The sequence below is a fragment of the Struthio camelus genome, chromosome 3 (genome assembly GCF_040807025.1).
Source record: "Struthio camelus isolate bStrCam1 chromosome 3, bStrCam1.hap1, whole genome shotgun sequence".
NCBI classification, from domain to species: Eukaryota; Metazoa; Chordata; class Aves; order Struthioniformes; family Struthionidae; genus Struthio; species Struthio camelus.
In genome coordinates this window covers 43,718,366-43,738,715 of record NC_090944.1, presented here as the reverse complement: position 1 = coordinate 43,738,715, position 20,350 = coordinate 43,718,366, and the positions used below count along the sequence as shown (strand labels likewise).

General features: G+C 39.6%; 1 protein-coding gene across 1 annotated transcript in view; it reads left to right on the top strand.

Moving 5' to 3' along the window:
- IMPG1 (interphotoreceptor matrix proteoglycan 1) overlaps positions 1-20,350 on the top strand; it is a 75,520-nt gene that overhangs the window by 17,667 nt on the left and 37,503 nt on the right. The window contains exons 2-6 of the mRNA XM_068936469.1: positions 9,176-9,409; positions 14,404-14,570; positions 14,778-14,806; positions 17,492-17,559; positions 18,597-18,688. Coding sequence (XP_068792570.1) covers positions 9,176-9,409; positions 14,404-14,570; positions 14,778-14,806; positions 17,492-17,559; positions 18,597-18,688 — 590 coding nt within the window. The remainder of the gene's footprint in view (positions 1-9,175; positions 9,410-14,403; positions 14,571-14,777; positions 14,807-17,491; positions 17,560-18,596; positions 18,689-20,350) is intronic.

Here is a 20,350-nt window from a genome sequence, read left to right as displayed (position 1 = left end):
GCCTGTACATCGCAATTGCTGCAATGTTGATATACATGGTAAATATGACCAGCACTTGAGCCTATGCAGTCTCACTGACTTTCTTAGAGGATGGTTGTACATCTTGAGTAAGGCTGGTTAGCAAATGAATAGTAAAGGTGCTCAAATGAGTGTTTCAACACTGCAGATTTGGATGACTCTGTCCAAGAGCCACTCAAAGAGAACATTCTCTTGCATACTTTGATGCAACCCTTATCCGATAATAGGACAGCATTTCAGACCAAATGCTTCTAATATGGCCAAGGAAATAGAAATACAAGCTTCACATATCAACATCAAAAACCATCATCCTTCAATGCTGTTCCTAGTCTGGTTCCTGGACTTTTAACTAGACAGGATTCAGGTGTTGGTAATGAACTGCTAAAGAGCCTTTGATAGCTACTCCATGAACTTCAGCAGCTGTGGTTAGTAGAGCTGATGAAGATCAATGAGACTTCTTCATTGGAATTTGTACGTCTCCGTGTGAAAGACTATATTTCTATGCTAAATGAGATATGTGATGTCAAGGAAAGCGTGAGTTTCTTACAGTGCTCTTTCAGCTAGGAAGGTCATGGATCAGAATCACATGTATGGAGTCACAAAAGTTTTCAACATGTTCGATATTTGTGGTTGGTACAACTGCATTCATTATGAATGTGGATTTGTTATTGATCGGCATATGACAACTGTATTCACAAAAGCAAGAGAATATTACCAGTGGCATATTATCTTTCCAGTATAATAGGTAGATAATTCACCACAGTTCATTTATCATGAACTGTACAGTTAGCATAATTCAAAAATTTTTACCAAATTATCCTGTTAAAGAGTGAGAAGAAATTTTGTTGGTCTGTAATACGGCCTAAGTATAACTTTGAAAAAAAAATTATGTTTCAAATGATCTTCTTCTGAGCTTGCTTTCTGATGCTGATTCATTTAACAACTGTATTTTTCCAGTTAGCACTTAACGTCCCACAGATCTGTGCGAGTGGTCGTGAGGAGCGGGACAGCTGAGAGATTATTATATCTGGTTTAGTTTCTCAGTGTTAACTACTTTCAGAAATTAATTTCTTCACAATTAATGAAATTCCAAAGCACCTCAGTCAAATGAAAGTAGTGATCTTTGGTACTGGAATGCCAATCCAGGTTAATGAAAGGTGTGTGCCTAAAAAGAATAAACTACTTAATTCCATATCCTAGCTTTGGATGCATCACCATTAATAACAAAAAGAAAATGTTTAAAAAATTAAAATGATATTGCTGTCCTTACTAAAAGCTATGTATTTTAGAATAAATTACCACATTTTTTCCCCAGATTTATTTCCATATATGTTCTGAAGTGCAGATTTCTCTATGATCAGACAGCATCTTTCACAAAAGGAAAACAATAGGAATATATCATATAAGGACTCGTGGACACCTCTTCCTTGTCTCATTCGAGTACTGTGCTACCATGAAAAAAATTGATCATCTTCCATGAACGCACGAGGAGCGCTGTCACTTGTTCCTGCCAAGTAGCATGATTTATGAAAACCCACCACTTTCCTGAACTGTAAAGAATGAAAATCACTTGATATAGAGCTATCTCAAAAAAAAAGCATTTAAAAATGCTTTAAAGCTTCAGCTTTAAAATGCTGAACGTTACAGAACCTACCTTCTAAGCAACTTAATATCACAGCTCCATGCTAGGAGCCCAGGGCTCCTCTCCTTTGTGTCAGAGGGCATAAGTACAGCTTGTGAATATGTGCAGGTGACTTCTTTGTTATAGTGAATCCAAGTAAGAGATACAGGAATCGGATTTACTGTGCTTTCAGTACACAGTGCATTGCACACATGCACAGGAAGGGCGCAGAGATTCCCTGACACGTAAGGCAACATTGAATCTACCATAAGATTAGGTAATAACAGATACATGAAAGGTTCTGTGCTGCTGAGGATGCAGACATCAGCTATATGATGTTTACTAGCGGACTTCAGTCAATTCAATGCAGACTCTTCCAAGCTGGAGGCCTGGGCCAGGACCCCACAGGTCCTTGCCACAATTAGACACCGAGGCTTCATTCCACAGCTAACGTTACTATTCAGTGACACTTAAGAATGGCAAACATGCCAATCAGCAATTGCAGAGCTCACAACAGCCAATATTAATTTTGAGGAGAAGTATTTGCCTTAGCCCTCTTCCCCTCTTTCAGAACACAAGCGTTCTTCTCTGGTCCGTGTTCAGCTTCCTCTGAAACTAGGCATCCAAGTCTGACCTTCATCCCTCAGCAATACATACCTGCAGTAGTGGGTACTGCTCTCTTACTGAGCAGTTCACTGACCGAGTGAACCTAAACCTAGAGGAGTGAGATCCAAATTGAGTTCCCTCCTGTGCCTCAGCTACCCCAGTTAGCTCCCAGATAAGACGCACTACCCACCAAGATACAACGAATGCTGGGCAGAGTTCTCTCAGCAATTCCTCTCACCATTTTTTTCACTGTCTGCACTAAAAATAGTTAAAGGATATATTGGACCCAAAGAAAAGCACAAACAAGACAAGTAATCTTGTGTTTAAGGGCACTCTGCTAGCAGACACAACACTTGAGCAGATGAACTCTTGGTATTAATTTTTGTAACATGGGATTCCATTCTGTCAAGTTTTTAAAGTTATCAGCTCTCATGTTTGTGAAAACAAGCTTGGAGATGTTACCCACATACAGTCAGAGCCACAGTATCTGACAAAGCACTGGTAGCAAGCAGCTCCAACAGCAGCAAGAGGTATAAATTGCACTACACATCTCAGCTGGGTGCCAATGCCCGAAACCCCTGCTCTGAAGAAAAATTTGTAAAAAAGCACATTAGCGGACTTGTTGGAATCTGATACAACAAGTACAGTGTGACAGGTATCATCCACCAACCACAGCACACAAATCTGGATTGTCAGATTAAGTACGGAGGAGGACAGGGTCTTGTTATTCCTGCTTCTCTGCAAAAGTAAGGGCCTCTGCTTTGATTTCTGCATAGCAAGATGGAGGCTCTTGCATGCCTTTCTGGGAGTGTAAGTCTGGCTCCTAATATTCAAATATAGGACCTAGGCTGCATCTGATTATTAAAGCCATGTCATATTTTCATCTGCCGCTCCGCATCTGAGCCCCTTTTAGCTGGTCAGAGTCTTCCCATGCAACTGGGACACAGACTGTATGGTATAATAAGGATATAGAAAGGAATGTAAGGGGAGAATACATCACGGACACCTTATCTGTCACTGGCAAGTGCCATTAGAATTTAGGGTCCTCACTACTCCAATGTAAGGAAAAGACTGACTCCAAGTGAAGGGTCCAGGAGCTTATCTTTATGCGTCCTTTCCACGCTCCCTCTGGTATTTACACTAGCCAGCCCTTTCAGAGATCTCAAGATCTACTTTGCATCATTAGTCATCCTTGTTTTGTGTTACTAACACGGCTGTTGGCCCTGCTGTACACTTAATTGCATCACAAACACATTAACAGGGTCTTTGCTGAAATCATCCTCTGCTAAGTTTTTTTTCTTGAGCTATTTCAGATCTCCTTAAGTAAGGCTTGCTTTTTTAATTAGTAATTGCTTTACTATGAAGGCAATGTGTTATTTATCAACCAAGTATTCCTATCTATCCTAGAAGAACATCCACCTAGTTTTCAGACTAATTTGCTTTTTCATGCATGTCAAACCTTGAGATGATTTTAAGTAATTCCCTTCTTTTTCTCCTTTAACAGCTTTGTCCTGATGTCACATTGTATTTTTCTGCTGAAACCTTTAGTTACCATATTTTAAATTCTTCGCTTTGTACATAATCACATCTTAATTTGCTAAGGTCTAGTCAAACTATATGTTTAATTCCGAATTAGTGCCATAACCAAAAATGTTCTTACACAGAGACAGCTTACAGTACTGAAAAAATAATTAAGACCTTACAAAACTGATACTATTAACAGCTAGAAATGAATAAATGCTGCCATTCAGAGGGACCTGGACAGGCTGGAGAGCTGGGCAGAGAGGAACCTCATGAAGTTCAACAAAGGCAAGTGCAGGGTCCTGCACCTAGGCAGGAAGAATCCCATGCACCAGTACAGGCTGGGGGTTGACCTGTTGGAAAGTAGCTCTGCCAAGAAGGACCTGGGAGTGCTGGTGGACAACAAGTTAAGCATGAGCCAGCAGTGTGCCCTTGTGGCCAAGAAGGCCAACGGTCTGCTGGGGTGCATTAGGCAGAGTGTTGCCAGCAGGACGAGGGAGGTGATCCTGCCCCTCTACTCAGCCCTGGTGAGGCCTCACCTGGAGTACTGTGTCCAGTTCTGGGCTCCCCAGTACAAGAGAGACATGGCACTCCTGGAGAGAGTCCAGCGGAGGGCTACCAAGATGATTAGAGGGCTGGAGCACCTCTCCTATGAAGAAAGATTGCAAGAGCTGGGCCTGTTCAGCCTGGAGAAGAGAAGATTGAGAGGGGATCTCATCAACGTGTACAAGTATCTGAAGGGGGAGTGTCAAGAGGATGAGGCCAATCTCTTCTCCATGGTGCCCAGCAACAGGACAAGAGGCAATGGGCAGAAACTGAACCACAGGAAGTTCCATTTGAACCTGAGAAAAAACTTCTTCACTGTGAGGGTGACAGAGCATTGGAACAGGTTGCCCAGAGAGGTGGTGGAGTCTCCTTCGCTGGAGATATTCAAAAGCCGTCTGGATGTGATCCTGGGCAATATACTCTAGGTGACCCTGCTTGAACAGGGAGGTTGGACTAGATGATCTCCAGAGGTCCCTTCCAACCTAAACGATTCTGTGATTCTGTAATAAAGCTGTATAGAAAAGCATCCACTACAGCCAAAACAAGTATGAATGCCAATTTTTTGTCCCAGTGTTTATAAAAATGAATAAAAGAAAATGCCACTAACCTATTATATAAATGACCTGCAACTATTTTTTTCTAGAATCCAGTTAAGTAAATATGTATTCTTCCTTTTCCATCAAGCAGATTATTAAAAAAACATGCTTGCACCTTTGAAATCAGTCTATTTCACCTGCCTGGCTTATTTAGTGAGGCTATAAATTTGATAATGCAGTTCTCAAGAGAGATGTGGGGGACATCTGGTCTAAATCAGAGCATTTCAGATTCTTGACTTGAAATTCTTCTTTACTAATCACAGAGCATTCCTGTGGTAACTATAGCAGTTGCTTACAGGGAAAAGAAACAGTAAAAGCATTTTATGCATTTTTAATCATCTTTTAATATTGTTTATCTGCCTGAAAACAAAAATGAAGAACTAGTGCTACAGGCCTGCACTGACATTAGCGCACTTTTGATTAGGTCCCATATAACTAAGAGTGCTTCCTCATATTTTGAGAACCTTTGTTATATTTCTCGAAGTTCAGGACTAAAAGTTAGGAACTCCAGATTTTAATAATGACTAACACTAACTCTGTAGAGCACTGTGGTAAAACTACCTTGACTCTTCCTCAGATGCACCACCTGGAAACTAGGGGCAATGATATAGAGTCTTCATGTCAGAATAAAGAACGTGAGTTACAGCTTTGTGAAAACCAACCTGGAGAATAAAAGCTAAAACATAGTAAATAGTTACCAGATTTCAGCGTTAGCTGCTCAGCTGTCCTAAAACCATCAGAGAAAACTAAAAAGTGTAGAAATGCCTTCTGAAAGTAAAACTGGGACTGTCATCCTTATGAATTAATACAACTAAACAAAAAATGTCTAATTGTGCAGGGAGAACACTAAATATATTAATTAAGCGTGTTTGCTGAAGAAAAGAGAAAGAGAATGCAAAGCATTACAAAAATATCTTCCTTTAAGAATAGTAAAACAGCTTGGCATTATTGAGATTTTTTAAGCAACCAAACAATTCAAAAAGTGCAATAAAATTTGTACCATTTCAGTTTACTCCATTACTACATTGCACAGGAGGAAGAAGAGGGCTTAGCTTATATTATGTGGATATAATTTGATAACAGCATAGGCCTTTTTAGATTCTTTTTTAGTCTAGGTCACTGAAACAAAGCATCTAAGATTCTGATAATCCACATTTCAATAACGTTCATCTGGGGGGCTTAGGTGAAAATTTCTCATTTCTGAGTTTCCACGGACACAAGGGGAAGGCACAGGTTTGAAGAACCGTGAACAAATAAAGTTTGTACCAGAAGGCAGATTTTCTTTCATTCACATTTGGTTAATATTAGTAAATAAGTACTGGGAAATCATGTGGAGAGAGGGTGGTGATGCTTTCTCCAAATTCAAATTTTCCTGAAATTAAGTATATAAAAAAAAAAAGTGATTTCAATAACTGATGATAATAGAAGTTACTCTAGCAAAGGAAGTTAACTAACCACAAGATACAAGTGGAGTAAAACCTATTACAGTAAGCATGCCCAGGCAACAGTTCCTTCCCGCAAAAGATGGGAATCACAGGGAACGAGAAAAAAAAACTTTACACCTACTCTAAACAGGTAAGGAGAACAAGGATAACTTAAAGTAGATAATGTATGGACACTTTCTCAGATTGAGAAGCCCAGCTACTGACCCTAACACAAAGAATGTGAAGTCATTAGAACAATCATTTGAGAAGAATCTCCTTTGCCACTCTTATGAATAGCATAAATCTTAATTCAAGTTAATGACTTGGGGGCAAATCCTGGGGAAGAAGCAAATCCTTCAGGAAAGGCCTCTGCTCCATACAAAAGCAAACTATCAGAGAGTTTAGTGTCAAAGCCCTCTGCTGCAGTTGGTCAGACTGCCTGGGAAGCTGGGCTATAGCAGTTAATATAGCTTGTAAATGGTAATAGACTGGCAACCAGCTTCTTTCCCTCCATGTAGACTTTTCATATTTTCTTCTGGAGGATTTCAGAGGCCTGCTTTGAGATTTCAGAGGCAATGGATTTTTTCTCAGTGATAAATACAGCACTGCTTTACCTATGTACCACTGAAATCTTTCAGTGTCTCAAATGATCCAGTATTTGGCCCCCTGTGGTTTCTGATGGACCTGGAGCCATGTTTTCACTGTGCAAGTTCCTTTTCCGCAGCGTTACCTTTATGGTTCATGATCTGGCATTACAATGGAAAAATATTTACTTCCACTGGATTTTATGACAAACACCACATGCATCATCATTTTCATTTACCTTGCTACTATTAGACAGTTCCATTTGCCAGGTCTACAGGTTGCTGCTGAGCTGCCTCTAGCATAATTTACAAAGCAGTAACAGTCGTCTGTTGCCTTCATTGTATAAATTCTTAACTTCCGTAAAAAATTTATCACAAACAAGCAGTCAACTTCTTTCCCTATCAGAGTACTACCTATTTCATAACAGATTTGTTATTATCATTTCTACTCAGTAAACATGGGATATTCACTCTGAACTTAAATAAGAACTGAGACAATACTGACATACACGGGACAGCTTTTCCTATCCTTCACTAGAAGTAGCTTTCTTTTTGCAACATTATGCTTTTCTATTACTTTTCTCTTATCTTTTATCTGCCTATTTTTCTTTAAATGTTTAATTAACACAGTTCCAAATTGTCCAAAAGATGATATGTTTTCACCTTCTTTTTCTCCGATTTGTCTAAGAAAACCCACCAATTATTATGGTGTGGGGTTTTTTTTTGTTTTTGATTTTTTTTTAATATATACTGCACGCCATTTCTTCCCTTTCTTGAGCAAATTAATCTTTTTTAATTTTTCTAATACTAGTACTCTCTCTAAACTTGATCCTTTGGAATCATACCATTTCTTTTCCATTCTCCTTTTAGAAATTTTTTAAACCATTCTCCAAAGCAATTTTTTTTAGTCAGTTCATCAGCACTGAGGTTACACATACACTGTCTTCCTCACATTTTCTACCTTAGAAAGTTTTCCAAGTACATACAGATTTTACCCCTTTTTTTGAGAGCAGTTTTTCCAATAAGCCATTTATTTTATGAAAAATGCAGCAAAAAGATCCTTACAAATTAACTTTAGTATCATTATTACAACGGATACAAAAATTTGGAAGATAAGCTAAAATATACTAATTGCTTTATTCAAATGATCCTGCAAAATGCCATATTTCAGCTCATATAAATGTATACTTTACCTTTTTTTTGGTTAACATTTTTACAGGAAATTAAATTGCTATGTCATATATTACTGCATTATAAATATTTAGGAAGTAGGACCAAACAAGTCCTGAATTTTTGTGTGCTTTTTAAGATAGGGGGGTTGTGTTCTTGAGGCTATTTTGACACCCTAGGAGCATTTCCGTTTTTTATAACTGAATAGCTGCATAAACAAAACTTAGCCTAGATCCTCAGCTCCCACTCACTGATGTCATTCTTTTCTACTGAAGCTGTTCCGCTTTGCAAGGCATAGTTAAAGATCTGTTAAGATATAAAGAACCAGAGTGTTCATGACACTGTCGTCCAGTGGTGAAGAAACACAACAGTGAGAAAGAGAAGACCTGTGTTCCAGTCACTCTAATTAACGCTTCAGGCTAGGGTGAAGGATGAATAAAGGAGTGCACTGCAGAATAAAAGAGGACAACCAGGAACAGTCCACTCTTTCCCCAAAGATGATCAAACTCCTGTTCAGCTTTTCAAAGAGTATTAGCGTTTAGTTTCCGGGGTGGGTTGAAGCTTATGAAACTTAAGCAAAGGGAGAGGTACCCTGAAGCCCAGAGCAAAGATCAGAACACCCAAAAAAGGTGCTAATGTAAGGTACAACTATCATTCATATTACCTGTTGACTAGCACTGGCACCAATTGACACTGTCAGGTGATACAGATATCCTTCACTTTTCCCAAGCTCCATATAGCTACTTACCGCAGTGCTGTTGATTTCAGGCACCTGAGCGTCCTTTGTGGCTCTAACCCAAAGTCCAATCTTGAAAATAAGATTTTGGCTTTTAAAACTTTTACCCTGTATGATCTGGAGGTCGTATGATGAGCTAGAAAAAAACTAGATACCACCTCTCAAGCCTCAGCTCCCCACAGTGATCACAGAACGGTTCTCCGCAGCACATTAATTCAGTCAGAACATTGACAACACCAACACAATGTAACACAAAGAGCTCTCAGGTTCATGCCCGTTTTCAAGACATGATCTTGCAGTGCACATCTACTGCCATCATGTTTATGTACATGTTTACACTTTATCTTTTCCAGAAATCCCCAATAAAATAAATCGTGGTGAAGTCAAACATCTTGCAGATAACTCAGGATCAGAAAAAACAGACAGAACAACAAAGAGATCCAGAGTGTCAACCATAAGGCGGATATTTGACATGGCAAAACACCGAACAAAGAGGTCATCCTTCTTCCCAACCGGTGTGAAAGTCTGCCCACAAGAATCAGTGAAGCAGATTTTAGCCAGTCACCAAGCATACTATAGATTACGAGGTAAGATGTGCTTCCTTCCTGAAGGTCTTTCCTTTCATTGAGGAAACATAAGATTTTTTTCAGAAGCTTGTTTTTAACTTTGGGCAGTTGATACGGTATTTGCTTTATTCCTGGTTTTTATTTACCCGATTAATTGCTACATGTACATCAGCGTGGTTCGAGACACAGGCGATTATCAGAACACAATAAAATAATGCACTCAAGAGACTAATGAGTTCAGTAAAATGTCATGTGCAGAATGTGCTACCATGGCAGAACGTGAAGACCAAATTTTTGTTTGCACTGTTGTGTAAAGACGCACCACCTTTCCCAAAGGTGTAAGCGGGTACCATGTTTGCTACTCAGAGGTAATCCCACCAGTTTAAGTCAGGTAACGAAACTATTCAGCTGTCATTGTATAAATCCTTTGGTGTATCTGCAGTTGTATTTAGTCTGTGGCAGTGTTAGCACTCTCCAAACATTGAGATAATTGTAGTAGCTCCTGCAGAGCTGTAGAGAGCCAAAAGAGATGCCACGGCAATTTTAGACCCCTAGAGAGCACAGTACAATAGCCCTCTCTCGCATATTTCCTCTCTTTCTCTTTCTCTCTCTCTTTCTCCCAGCCTATCATGCTGCAGCAGTTCCAATTTGTATTAAAAAAATTGCATATTTTTAGGCTGCAGCTAGGGAGTCCAATGCTAACTCTAAAACCTAGTCAGGACTTCTGGGATGCAAGTAGTCTACAGCTACTCCCTTAAATAATGTAGTTTATCTATTTGTTCCTCTGTATTAGCCTCCAACAAGTCACATACATCTATGTTACTTTGCTGCTCCTGAGCTCTCTTTCATTGGAACCAACTAGTTCCCTCCAAAATGAAACCAGTGTGTAAAGCTAGGAAAAGTTTGCTCTAGCAGCCACTTCCTATAGGCGGTTAAGCAACCTGTACAGGCAGACTACACCAATGTCTGTAACCATTCCCATGGATACAAACATATTCAGATTCCAGTTAGGGACTAAATTCCAACTAAGTTGGGCATTAGATAGAATTCAGAAACTTCTGTCAAAGAAGCTGATTTGATTCTGTCAAAGGAGCCTTTCCTAAGCATTAATTAGACCCCTAAAACAAGCTCCCCTAGGGTGGTACCATGTAACCTGAAATCAAAGCACAACTATGACATTTTCATTAAAAAATTCATACTGATGCTGCTACTATCTTTTTTGGAGAGCAATACATTGGTTCAGAGTGGGAGAGTGTGTTCTCTAACCCTTCTAGTGCAAGCAGGTTTAATCTTAGAGCTTCTCTTTTCCGGTAGTGACCTACACATGCAGACTTTTCTGTATAGCTGTCATCCAGTTCTTCAACTGAAGCTCAGCTACTTCACAAAGAGGAAGCAAGAGAAGAGATGACGGTAGCTGAATAATTTGTATATTCATTCAGGAACAAGAGTTTCTGCTTCCTTGAATAGCTGTACATTTTTCATTAAAACGTCCTCAGAAAAAAACTCAAAAAAAAAAAAAATCTTTTCTTCAAGGAAAGATCAGAACCCAAGACTTATGTCCTCCCAGCTAAGCACACTAAACTACTTCACAAATGAGAGAAAAAAAAAAAAAAAAAGAAAAAAAGAAAGAAAGTGAAGGTGAAAGTTTGGCGACATAAGCATTATCTTTGAAGCTGGCCTTGTAACCACAAAACAAACCTTCATTAAAATGGTAATCTGGTAGCCACACTGGATGGAGTCTTATGGCCTACACTAGATAGCATATCTGTAGCACAATCTTATCTTCATTTTGTTTTATGGACATAACTTCAGATCCATTCTCTTTTCCTTATCTAAATGCTAGGAGACCACTTCCACCTTTCCAAGTCCCATGAGACAGACGTTCATAACTGTAATGGCACCATGGATCACATTTGTCCTCTATAGAATTTTACTGCTTCCTAAGGGAAGTTACACAAAAATTTTGATATTCCACCATTCTTAATATACCTTAAAATGCTTTCAGGAGTGAGTACACAACATAAAGCAGCTGAAATATGAGCCTATCCAGTTACTATTGGATGACCTGAGCCTACTGTGACCCTATACCAACTCTGAAATAATACACCATGGTTTATATCACCATAAAGGCAGTCTCTCAAGTGGGGCAACCTAAGAGCATGTACAGAGTCAGCTACAGCATCTCCTCAGCTGGCCATGTGTCTTGTTTATCTAAACCATAATAATTGGATTGCTTTTCATCAGATATTATATCTTTTCTCAGTAGCTACTGTTCAGAAAAACAAGATACTAGGAAAGTAATAAATGACAGAAAGATGACAGAAAGTAGTCCTAACTGCTAGCTGATTATGAACAAATTCTCCCAAAAGACAGCCGGTTCCTTTTTAAGACTCTAGCCACCTCTGTTCCACAAAGAGCTGCTCTACTGGGAGGGCAGGTGGCTCCTGAGTTAGTTTTGAGGGGCCCTGACACAATTGTATGAGTATATCCCTACAGCAAGTCTGGAGAATATCCATTCCTAAACACTGATTACATTAATTTCAAGCAGTGATATTTTAGATAACGTAGATAATTATATCATCCTAAGTCAAAGCAGGTATCCAGTACTGAAAACAAATGTTCCACTTCACAGTAATTAACTATGCAAAATAAAGTTCTAAAGGCAACAGCCTTTAAATTGCTGGGAAATTTTTTGCTAAAATTATTTTTCTATTACGTTTGAAAATCTCCTTCTCTAAAAGTATCTTAACGTGAAAGAACAGTTTGAAGTCTGTTCTTTCATTTTGCTTGAGTGAAGATTATCCTTTAACAAAGCCTAAGTTCCATCTAGCTTTGTTGACGCTAAAACTACCAAACAGAGGAATCAACAAGTAATGGCAGAAGCAGTCATCCATTAACAGGGAGGTAGAGACTTCAGCAAGGAAAAACAACAATGTCAAACTGCTGAGTTCATAAATCCAAGAACTAGTTTGTATTTCAAGTAACATTAGAGCTGATATTGAAGCCTTTAATATTTAACCGTCACAACCATCACTAGCAAAGACAAATCCTTTCACATCAGACTTGAAGACTAACTGTTTTGTAGCTGCAGATAAACTGAACTGATTCTGTTCAAAACAGATGGGTTCTAACAGGCACAGAGCCACGTTTGTTATCCTACAACATCCAAAGTTACAGGTCCTGCAGAGGACAAGCCACATAAGTGTGTATTTCTGCGCATAAGCAGGAAAGTTCACACAGAACTGCACTTCCTGGCTTGAGTCTGTGCTAGCCTGAGGATCTCTGCAGCAGTCAGTGATTTCAGACAGAATCCAAGTACAGCCAGGATTCATTCTACATTTAGTATAAGGCTGTGCAAAGTAAATTATGTGAAACTCAAACATTTTAGGTGCAGGAAAGGGCTGGTATCTGGACATGGATCTGAACACACATCAGTATAATTAATCAGATAGGCAGTACCTGGCTGGAGATCCCTAGATCAGTTTATCTTCCAGAGTCTTTTAGAATTAGAAATGGTTTAAATTTACAAAAAAGAGGAAACTTCAGCAAGATGTTTGTAAAAGTGCACTCAGAAGCGGAGCCCTACCTGCCCTGTTCTATATCTCCCTCTGTGACTTTCAAAAACTCCCTTCTGCAGAGGTACCGACAAGCTGTGGTTCTCAGAGAAATTAAAGGAGAAGAAGCCTTGTAAAGTATGCCTGAACAGCTGTTTTATAACCTAGCTGCTGCTGCTTTCTCTCCTCCCTCACTTACTCATCTATGTCATGAAATTCACTTACATACCATGTAGAAGCAAGGCTCTTTACATCAGGACTCTTTACAAGTTCTCTCTGAAATGCCTGACACACTTCTGATTGCTACAAAATAGATAAGAAAAATGAAGGCTAAGACCAAATATGCATTATAACATGCTTGTAATGTATTACAGCTAAACTTCACAGCTTTCTTGCATAAGGAGTGAGCCAGTGGGATATGTATGAGTACTAGTAACCATTATAGACTTTTATGTATGTATGTTTTACGTCATCTCAGGTAATTAACAGCTGGAGCCAGTTTGCATCCACTAAATGAAAATCGCTTAGAACGATTCACAAATACCATCTTTTCCAAATCTCCCCCACTGTCATACTCTCTATGTGTTCATTTTCATTGCCTCAAATGATTTAGAATACTGCTGTTCTCTCCGTAGCTACAGTACCTGTTAATCTTGCTTGATGTAGCCTGGCGTTCAGCAGAGCGACTCATCACTGTGGAGAAGATATTTAATATCGAATAAATGAATGTGTACACTTGTAGGGGAGAAAGGAATCTGGGTTCTTTCCAAAGCAATTTTACCTATACTAAGGCATTCAATTTTTCCAGAGGTGCTTAAAGAAATAGGAAAAAAATATGTAGTTTTATATGTCAAATTGCTGCTGCTGCAAAAAATCTTTTAGGCTTTTAAAAGACTAAATACACTTCAAGTTCAGAATATTAGCAAAGCACTTTGGCCTGCTGCATTTTAAAAAAATATTTTCCATTAAAAGTGTTGTGCTATATGAGTGGGAAACATCAAAATCTTAAGTATGTTCTGTTTAGCTTGTTCTATGCCTTGTTAATCTTTTCTAATGTATAAAACCTTGATATACAGTTAAAATTATGATTATTCAAGTATTAAAACTGCTAGATGATTTTCTTGACATCCCTGTTTGCTCTCATTACAAGAATGTTCAGTGAATGTGTCTTCGAGATGACGAAAGCATGACTTGTGCTTGCTCCTCACTAATAATGACGATGATGAGCCAAATTAATCTCTCTTTTAAGATGAGGGAAGTTAGCAAGCCTTAACTCAAAGACTAAACCTTCAACATAAAGGCAAATGACTGTTAACTCAAAAATACCTAAAAGACTTAAAGAAGTTGGATTTGTTTACTAGCTACAGCAAAATGTATAAATGCCAAATCACTTTAAAATGGCTTTAAAGTTTTACTTTTTGGTACAAAGTATCCATCCCTAGCCCCTTTTTTCTCACTTAGTCTGCCAGGAAGCTGTATGGGAAGCCTTTCGTATTTTTCTGGATCGGATTCCTGATACTTCTGAGTATCAGAACTGGGTTACCGCCTGCCAGAGGGAAACTTTCTGCATATTCGACATTGGCAAAAACTTCAGCAATTCCCAAGAGCATCTGGAAATAATCCAACGGGTAAGAACTACTGACATTTGTTTAGAAACTCGGGAAGATTTCCAAGCCCCTCCCTGCCTGTGTACATAAAGGCAAGGTATTGCTCAGGAAGAGGAGGGGGCATGTGTTAGAAGGAAAACATAAAAGTACTGTAAACAAAGGGCTAACAGGCTTCTGTTGTTGGATACATCCACTAGTAAAATGCTGTTTTTCTTAATCTTTTTGCAGCGAGTAAAACATAGAACCTTCCAGGAAAGGTAAGTAAAGCAAAAGTAGAAATCTTGCTGCTTGATGTTACCGCCTTTTTTGAAAGAGTTATGTGTAGATGTGCGTGGATGTGAGTATATACACAGATAGCACTGTGGTGTATTTGGTGTGTGCCGTGAGAGATGCGTATACTGCACATATATTGTAGTACAAAGCAACTGAATCACAAATAATGAAGGTTGCCCAAATGTCTGAGCTGCCTGTCTACTTTGAGAACGTCCTCTTAGACGAACGTAAGCATGAGTCTCCAGCAGAGCCACCACTTGTTAGCCAGCAGAATAGTTTTGATGCTGAGTGTGACAAATGCTTACCCACAGACCATAATTCTCCTCAAAAGGAAAGTCAGAGAGGTGAAGAAAAAGCTAATCTTGGAGGCTGCACTGACCAATAATATGACAACTCTAGATCTTCGTTTCAGCTTTCCCCCGTATTTTTAAAGGTCACGCTAGTGTTAATCAATGTGCTGCTTTATTCTGTAAACATTCTCTTTGAAAAAAAAAAAAAAACAAAAAAAAAAAAAAACAAGAACAAAACTGTGCTTCTCCCAGTCCTCAAAAGTCTGAAAGTTACAAGACTGAACTCTATCTTTCTGCTTGTAAAGATCACAGTACGACCAGACAGATCATTGTCCACAGATGTCAGATTAATGTGTTATTTTTGCTTCAAATTTTCCTAGATTTTCAGATATAGCAAACAACTTTCTCCATTCTTGTGACCTACTCTCTCAGGATCACAGAGGTCTTATGTATCTTTATTGATCACAGCTTGGAGTGTTCTTCTTCCTAAGAAATGCATTTTTAATAATGTAGGGCCTAATTAAACTCTCCCTGAAGTCCAGAGAGAGGTCTTTCCACTCAGTCTAGTGCAAGCAGCAGCAGCAAGGCAGTAAGCGAAGTGATTGTTTTCAAAATTTTTAAGCTCTTTGTGAACAGTACAGCTTTCCCTAGGCACAATTCAGAGGATGAAGTAAGTTATATTCATATTTTAGCTGGAAATTTACGTAGCCATGATTATGCATTGTTGGACTTTGTCATTACTATTGTATTGTTTGGGAAAACAAGTTGTCCTGTATCTTCTGTAGATGTCAGGTAAAGAGGTCAGTCCCACAATTAAAGATGCTACACATCATTACTTGACATTTTGGAAACATTACAAATGGTAATTTAGTTCTAAGCACACAAGATATCTAGAGCAGGAGGAAAGTCAGGTGTTGCCCTGATTCTTTAGATATGTTACTAAACAGCAAGGTTGGTTCTGTATACAAATGCAGCCTAACCCTCTTTTGCTGTGTATATTACGTGAGCTTCATGGTGATAAATGAGAACACCACGCTATGCGTTTGCGGTGCCATGAATTCTTTCACTTAGATCAGTCTTCACAAACAGCCCAATCTTATGCATTGCCTTAATAATAGCTATTTCTATAGAAATTTTAATAAATTCTACCCTCATTTATTTCAGTGATGGCGCTTTTTTATTTTTATGCCGTAATTTTTTTTCCCCTTACAATCCAGATCATCTGAAATCCTTCATCTTAACTTTCAGGAAAGAAAGATCTGAAAATATATAAGGATTTTCTGAGTTATAAGAATCTGAATGTTTCCAAAAGCTATAAATGAATAAAAGTTAGGTTTTACAGCAGAAATTATTCAATAGTCTTATGGAAATCTTTAACACATTTATTATAAAATGTGCATACATACATACACCACCTCTGCTTATCCAGCAAGTTAACATTCTCACTTCCAAAATTCATTCATCAGCACATGTCTGTAAAACTTACAACCGAAATAATAATTAATAGTAATATAAAAACTAATGTTGTGACATAAGGGAGAAAATCTGTGTATCACGCCTACCATACTCTATAAGAGTTCTCAAATAGGGCCCATGGTAGGCATTAGCCCATGAATATTACATCCAGATCCAAATCTAAACATTCCTACAATTCATAATGATCTTGATCCGGAAATCTAATTTGAAACTATCATTAGTCAGAACCGGCCCTACAATATTCTCATGTAGGACTGACAACTGAACAATAAGTCTCCCTGTTATCTCCTCACATCAAACCATGAAATGCCCTGGAAGAATCCAGAGGCTCCAAAATTAAAAGATAAGAAGCTCAAAGGCCTTACTGAACTATCCTAATAGCATGAGGTACTGCAAAGGAGAGAATACTGGATTTAGAAAGTTACAAGAAAGCTTGCTCCCATTTTAGCCAGTGGTCAACTATTTATTAACTTGAAAGAGAGAAAAAGCAAGCCCTGCTGTATATTCTGTGCATTGATAGTACTATTACATTTCATTTGTGTGACCCCAGATGTCTGATTGCTCAGAGAAAATCACTCACGAAACCTCATGAACTGACAGGAGTGATAGTCACACAACTCTTTGGTGGAGGACAGTATCAAATCAGTATTGTTCTCAGTGAAAGAACAAGTACCATGCTGAAGGAAAAGAAGCAAGTATTTTATAAACTGTATAATATAAAACAGGATCTACTGTTTCACTGCCCTATTTAACCAGATTATCAAAATATTTCATTGGAAGTAAGTTCTCTCATTTAAAATACATTTAAAAGAGGAATAACTTCTACATTTTGTTACATCTTTGCCATTGCCAGTAAAGCATTGGTGCTGATCATTAAATCACTCATTTCTATTTGATTGATAGGAAAGATGAAATATCCACAGAGAAAACAGGTGGCAAAAAGCTGGAAGACATTTCTTCCATTTCTACAGGTAAAATCAAAACTGCTTGCTCTGAGTCTGCCCATTAAATAGACTTGCTAAAGCCAGTGACTTGTAGATCTTAGAAGGCTGTAATGTAATGAATGCGATAGAAGCATGACAAGTTCAGTGCAGTAAAATAAAAATGCTTTGACAAAATGATCTATAAAGAGCTCTTTTTAACTTCTCTATAGCATGTCTGCCATACAAATGCAATTCAGGTTTGTTTAACAGTCTTTAAATGCATCTTATGAGCTATGTTTTCTTTGTTTCATGTGCTGAGTAAAGCTAATTTTGCTTCATTGTCAGTTGCTGCATTTTGTTAGCCCAAATAAGCAAACAGATGCAAATAATGAATGACCTATAGCCAGAAAGTCACACTAAAGCCAAGACATTAATTTGAGTTGATTATTCAGTTTAGATATATCAATACTGTTGTATTCCACAGTTCTTTAAAATAATGCAATAAAATTATGCAGTGATAAGAACCTGTAAATATGACTAGTTTGGTTCAATGAGGAAACAACCTGCCTACATATTTTTAAGGGCTGAACATGACAGAACCGTACTGACAGTGACTTCCAGCATGGTGTATTTGCCTCCAGCTGGAAAATTTGCCGTCTTCCTCAAAGCCCCTTGTTACTTTAAATGGAAGCCCTAAAGAAGGGTGTCCATCATAGAGACAAACATCTCAGCTGGCAACATCGAACAGACACATTCAGTTATATGTGCTGCAGAGTAACTGGAAATGCTCATGTATAATATTTAATTCACGTAACTTCACTCACACAGAGAGGGTTGCATTTTGCTTTCAGTCACAAACATGCAACTCTACTGATGTTTTGACCATGAAAGGAAGGCCGCATAAGAAGTAGCGGCTCTACTCGTGCCATAAGTCGTCTAATGGCACAGACGTGCACCCAAACACACCCTCCTTAAGGAAAGCTTCTCCTGCAAGCTGACAGCTGAGCAACAGGAAAAGGGAAGATTTTCCTCTGTCTTTGACGCGCATCCCCACTCTTACTTGATTTTATCTTAAACTCTCCCAGGTTCCCCCAGCGCACCCCTGTCTCCATACGCACCGGTGCCTAATGGTACGCTGCTCAACGAAATCGTCAACGACACAAAGACTCCTGTGAAGGTGAGGACAGCCTATATTGGCCTGCCACCAGTCGCTCACTTCTGGTTTTCGACCTCGGAAAAGAGGAGGGTGGGGGAAGCCTTACAAACTCTGCAGCTCACAGCCATTAGCACTCCGCTCTGTTACTGCGCATAGGATCCAAGGGTTTTAATTAGCATCTGCTCTACACTGGAATCATCAGTAATGTTTCTGGTAACTTTAGTCTTCATTAAACGCATACCTTTTGAGCTTCCCGCAACACAGCGGAGAGGACCAGACCTTCTCACCTCCTTCCTGTCTAATCAGCCAGCCCCAAAGGTGGGATCTCCACCAGTCTCCTCAGGCAGCAGGGCCCTGGGGGCTACCCCTTCTCCGTGCAGGTTTACTGCTTCCAGGTGTCATCAGTTATGTCTGTTAGTGCTTGAGGAAGGGGCCGTTATTTGCCCGGCCCCGGCTGCTGCACCAGGGGCCTCGCCCCGCCTCAGAGCGGAAGCTTCCAGAAAGCCCTCGGGGCAGCACTGGCTGCGCGGCGCCACGCGCCTTCCTCCACAACCCAAAGTTTTCCAAACTGAGAGGATAGCTGAAGGAAGGGCTGGAAGGTGGTCTGCTGTGTCAGCATAAACCAGGGCGCGCTCTCCTTCCCCGTCCACGCACCCCAGGACAGGGCAGAGGGGAGCCGGCGGGCCCTGCCGCCGCCGCTGGGGGAGCCCCAGGCAGGGGAGCCGAGGCCTTGTATTGCCCTTCTCGTTTGTGCGGAGATTTTTCACTTTCTCGAAGCTTGTCCTGCTCAAGCCGATCCTCAGAAAGCTCCCTCTGGGTTTTGTGAAGCCCATGTGTTGTGTCCGGGTACCTACCGCAAGCAAGAGTTTCAAGCCAGCTCAGGTGGACTCGGGGTCTTGCCGTCGCCACCAAGAATTTCAGAGGCGGAAATGCTAGCCAAAACCGCATCTGTCACGCCACTGGCAAACCACCACTTTTCACAATCTCATCTCTACAAGCCTCTCAGCTCTAGCACAGGGCTGGCACGACCAATTCCAGATAGATATTGTATTGAGTGTCCCAAATAATTATGTTCTCAGGATCTAAAGAAACAGAATCATCTTAATGTACTTGCCTGTACATTATTTACCTGTATCATAGCTGTGGGAGGGGAACAGCAGATACAAATATGAGGAAAAAAATGGGTTTAAGGTCTCTTGTTTGTGAGATGTTTGAGATGGACTAGGAGACTGGCATTAATTCATTCCTCCTTTCCTCCTCTCGTTCTTTCTTGGCCCAGTCCTTGGCAGTCAGCTTCCTAAAGGAATGTCAAAAGTCATATAGCAGCTCGATGTAGAGTATGTATACCTCGATCACGTGTTTTTGTTGTAGAACAGCACAGCACGCCCTTTCTCTGACTGATGAGCCACTGAAAGTTATTTTTTTATGTACAGCACAAGACATATCTGTCTAAAACTGAGGCATCCTAAGTAATGATTTAGCACAGCTGAGGCATGCGGAAAGGATGGATGCAAAAAGTATTCTTTCCTGTTCTACTCATTATTTTATTACATTAACATTTTATCTCTTATCCCCCGTCTCATAATAGGACACATTTCTTGTTCTGCTTTTTCTTGGAAGCTATCAAAACCTCGGTGTTAGGTAAGGGACAGATGACTCTAAGCAGCATAGCGCCAACCCACC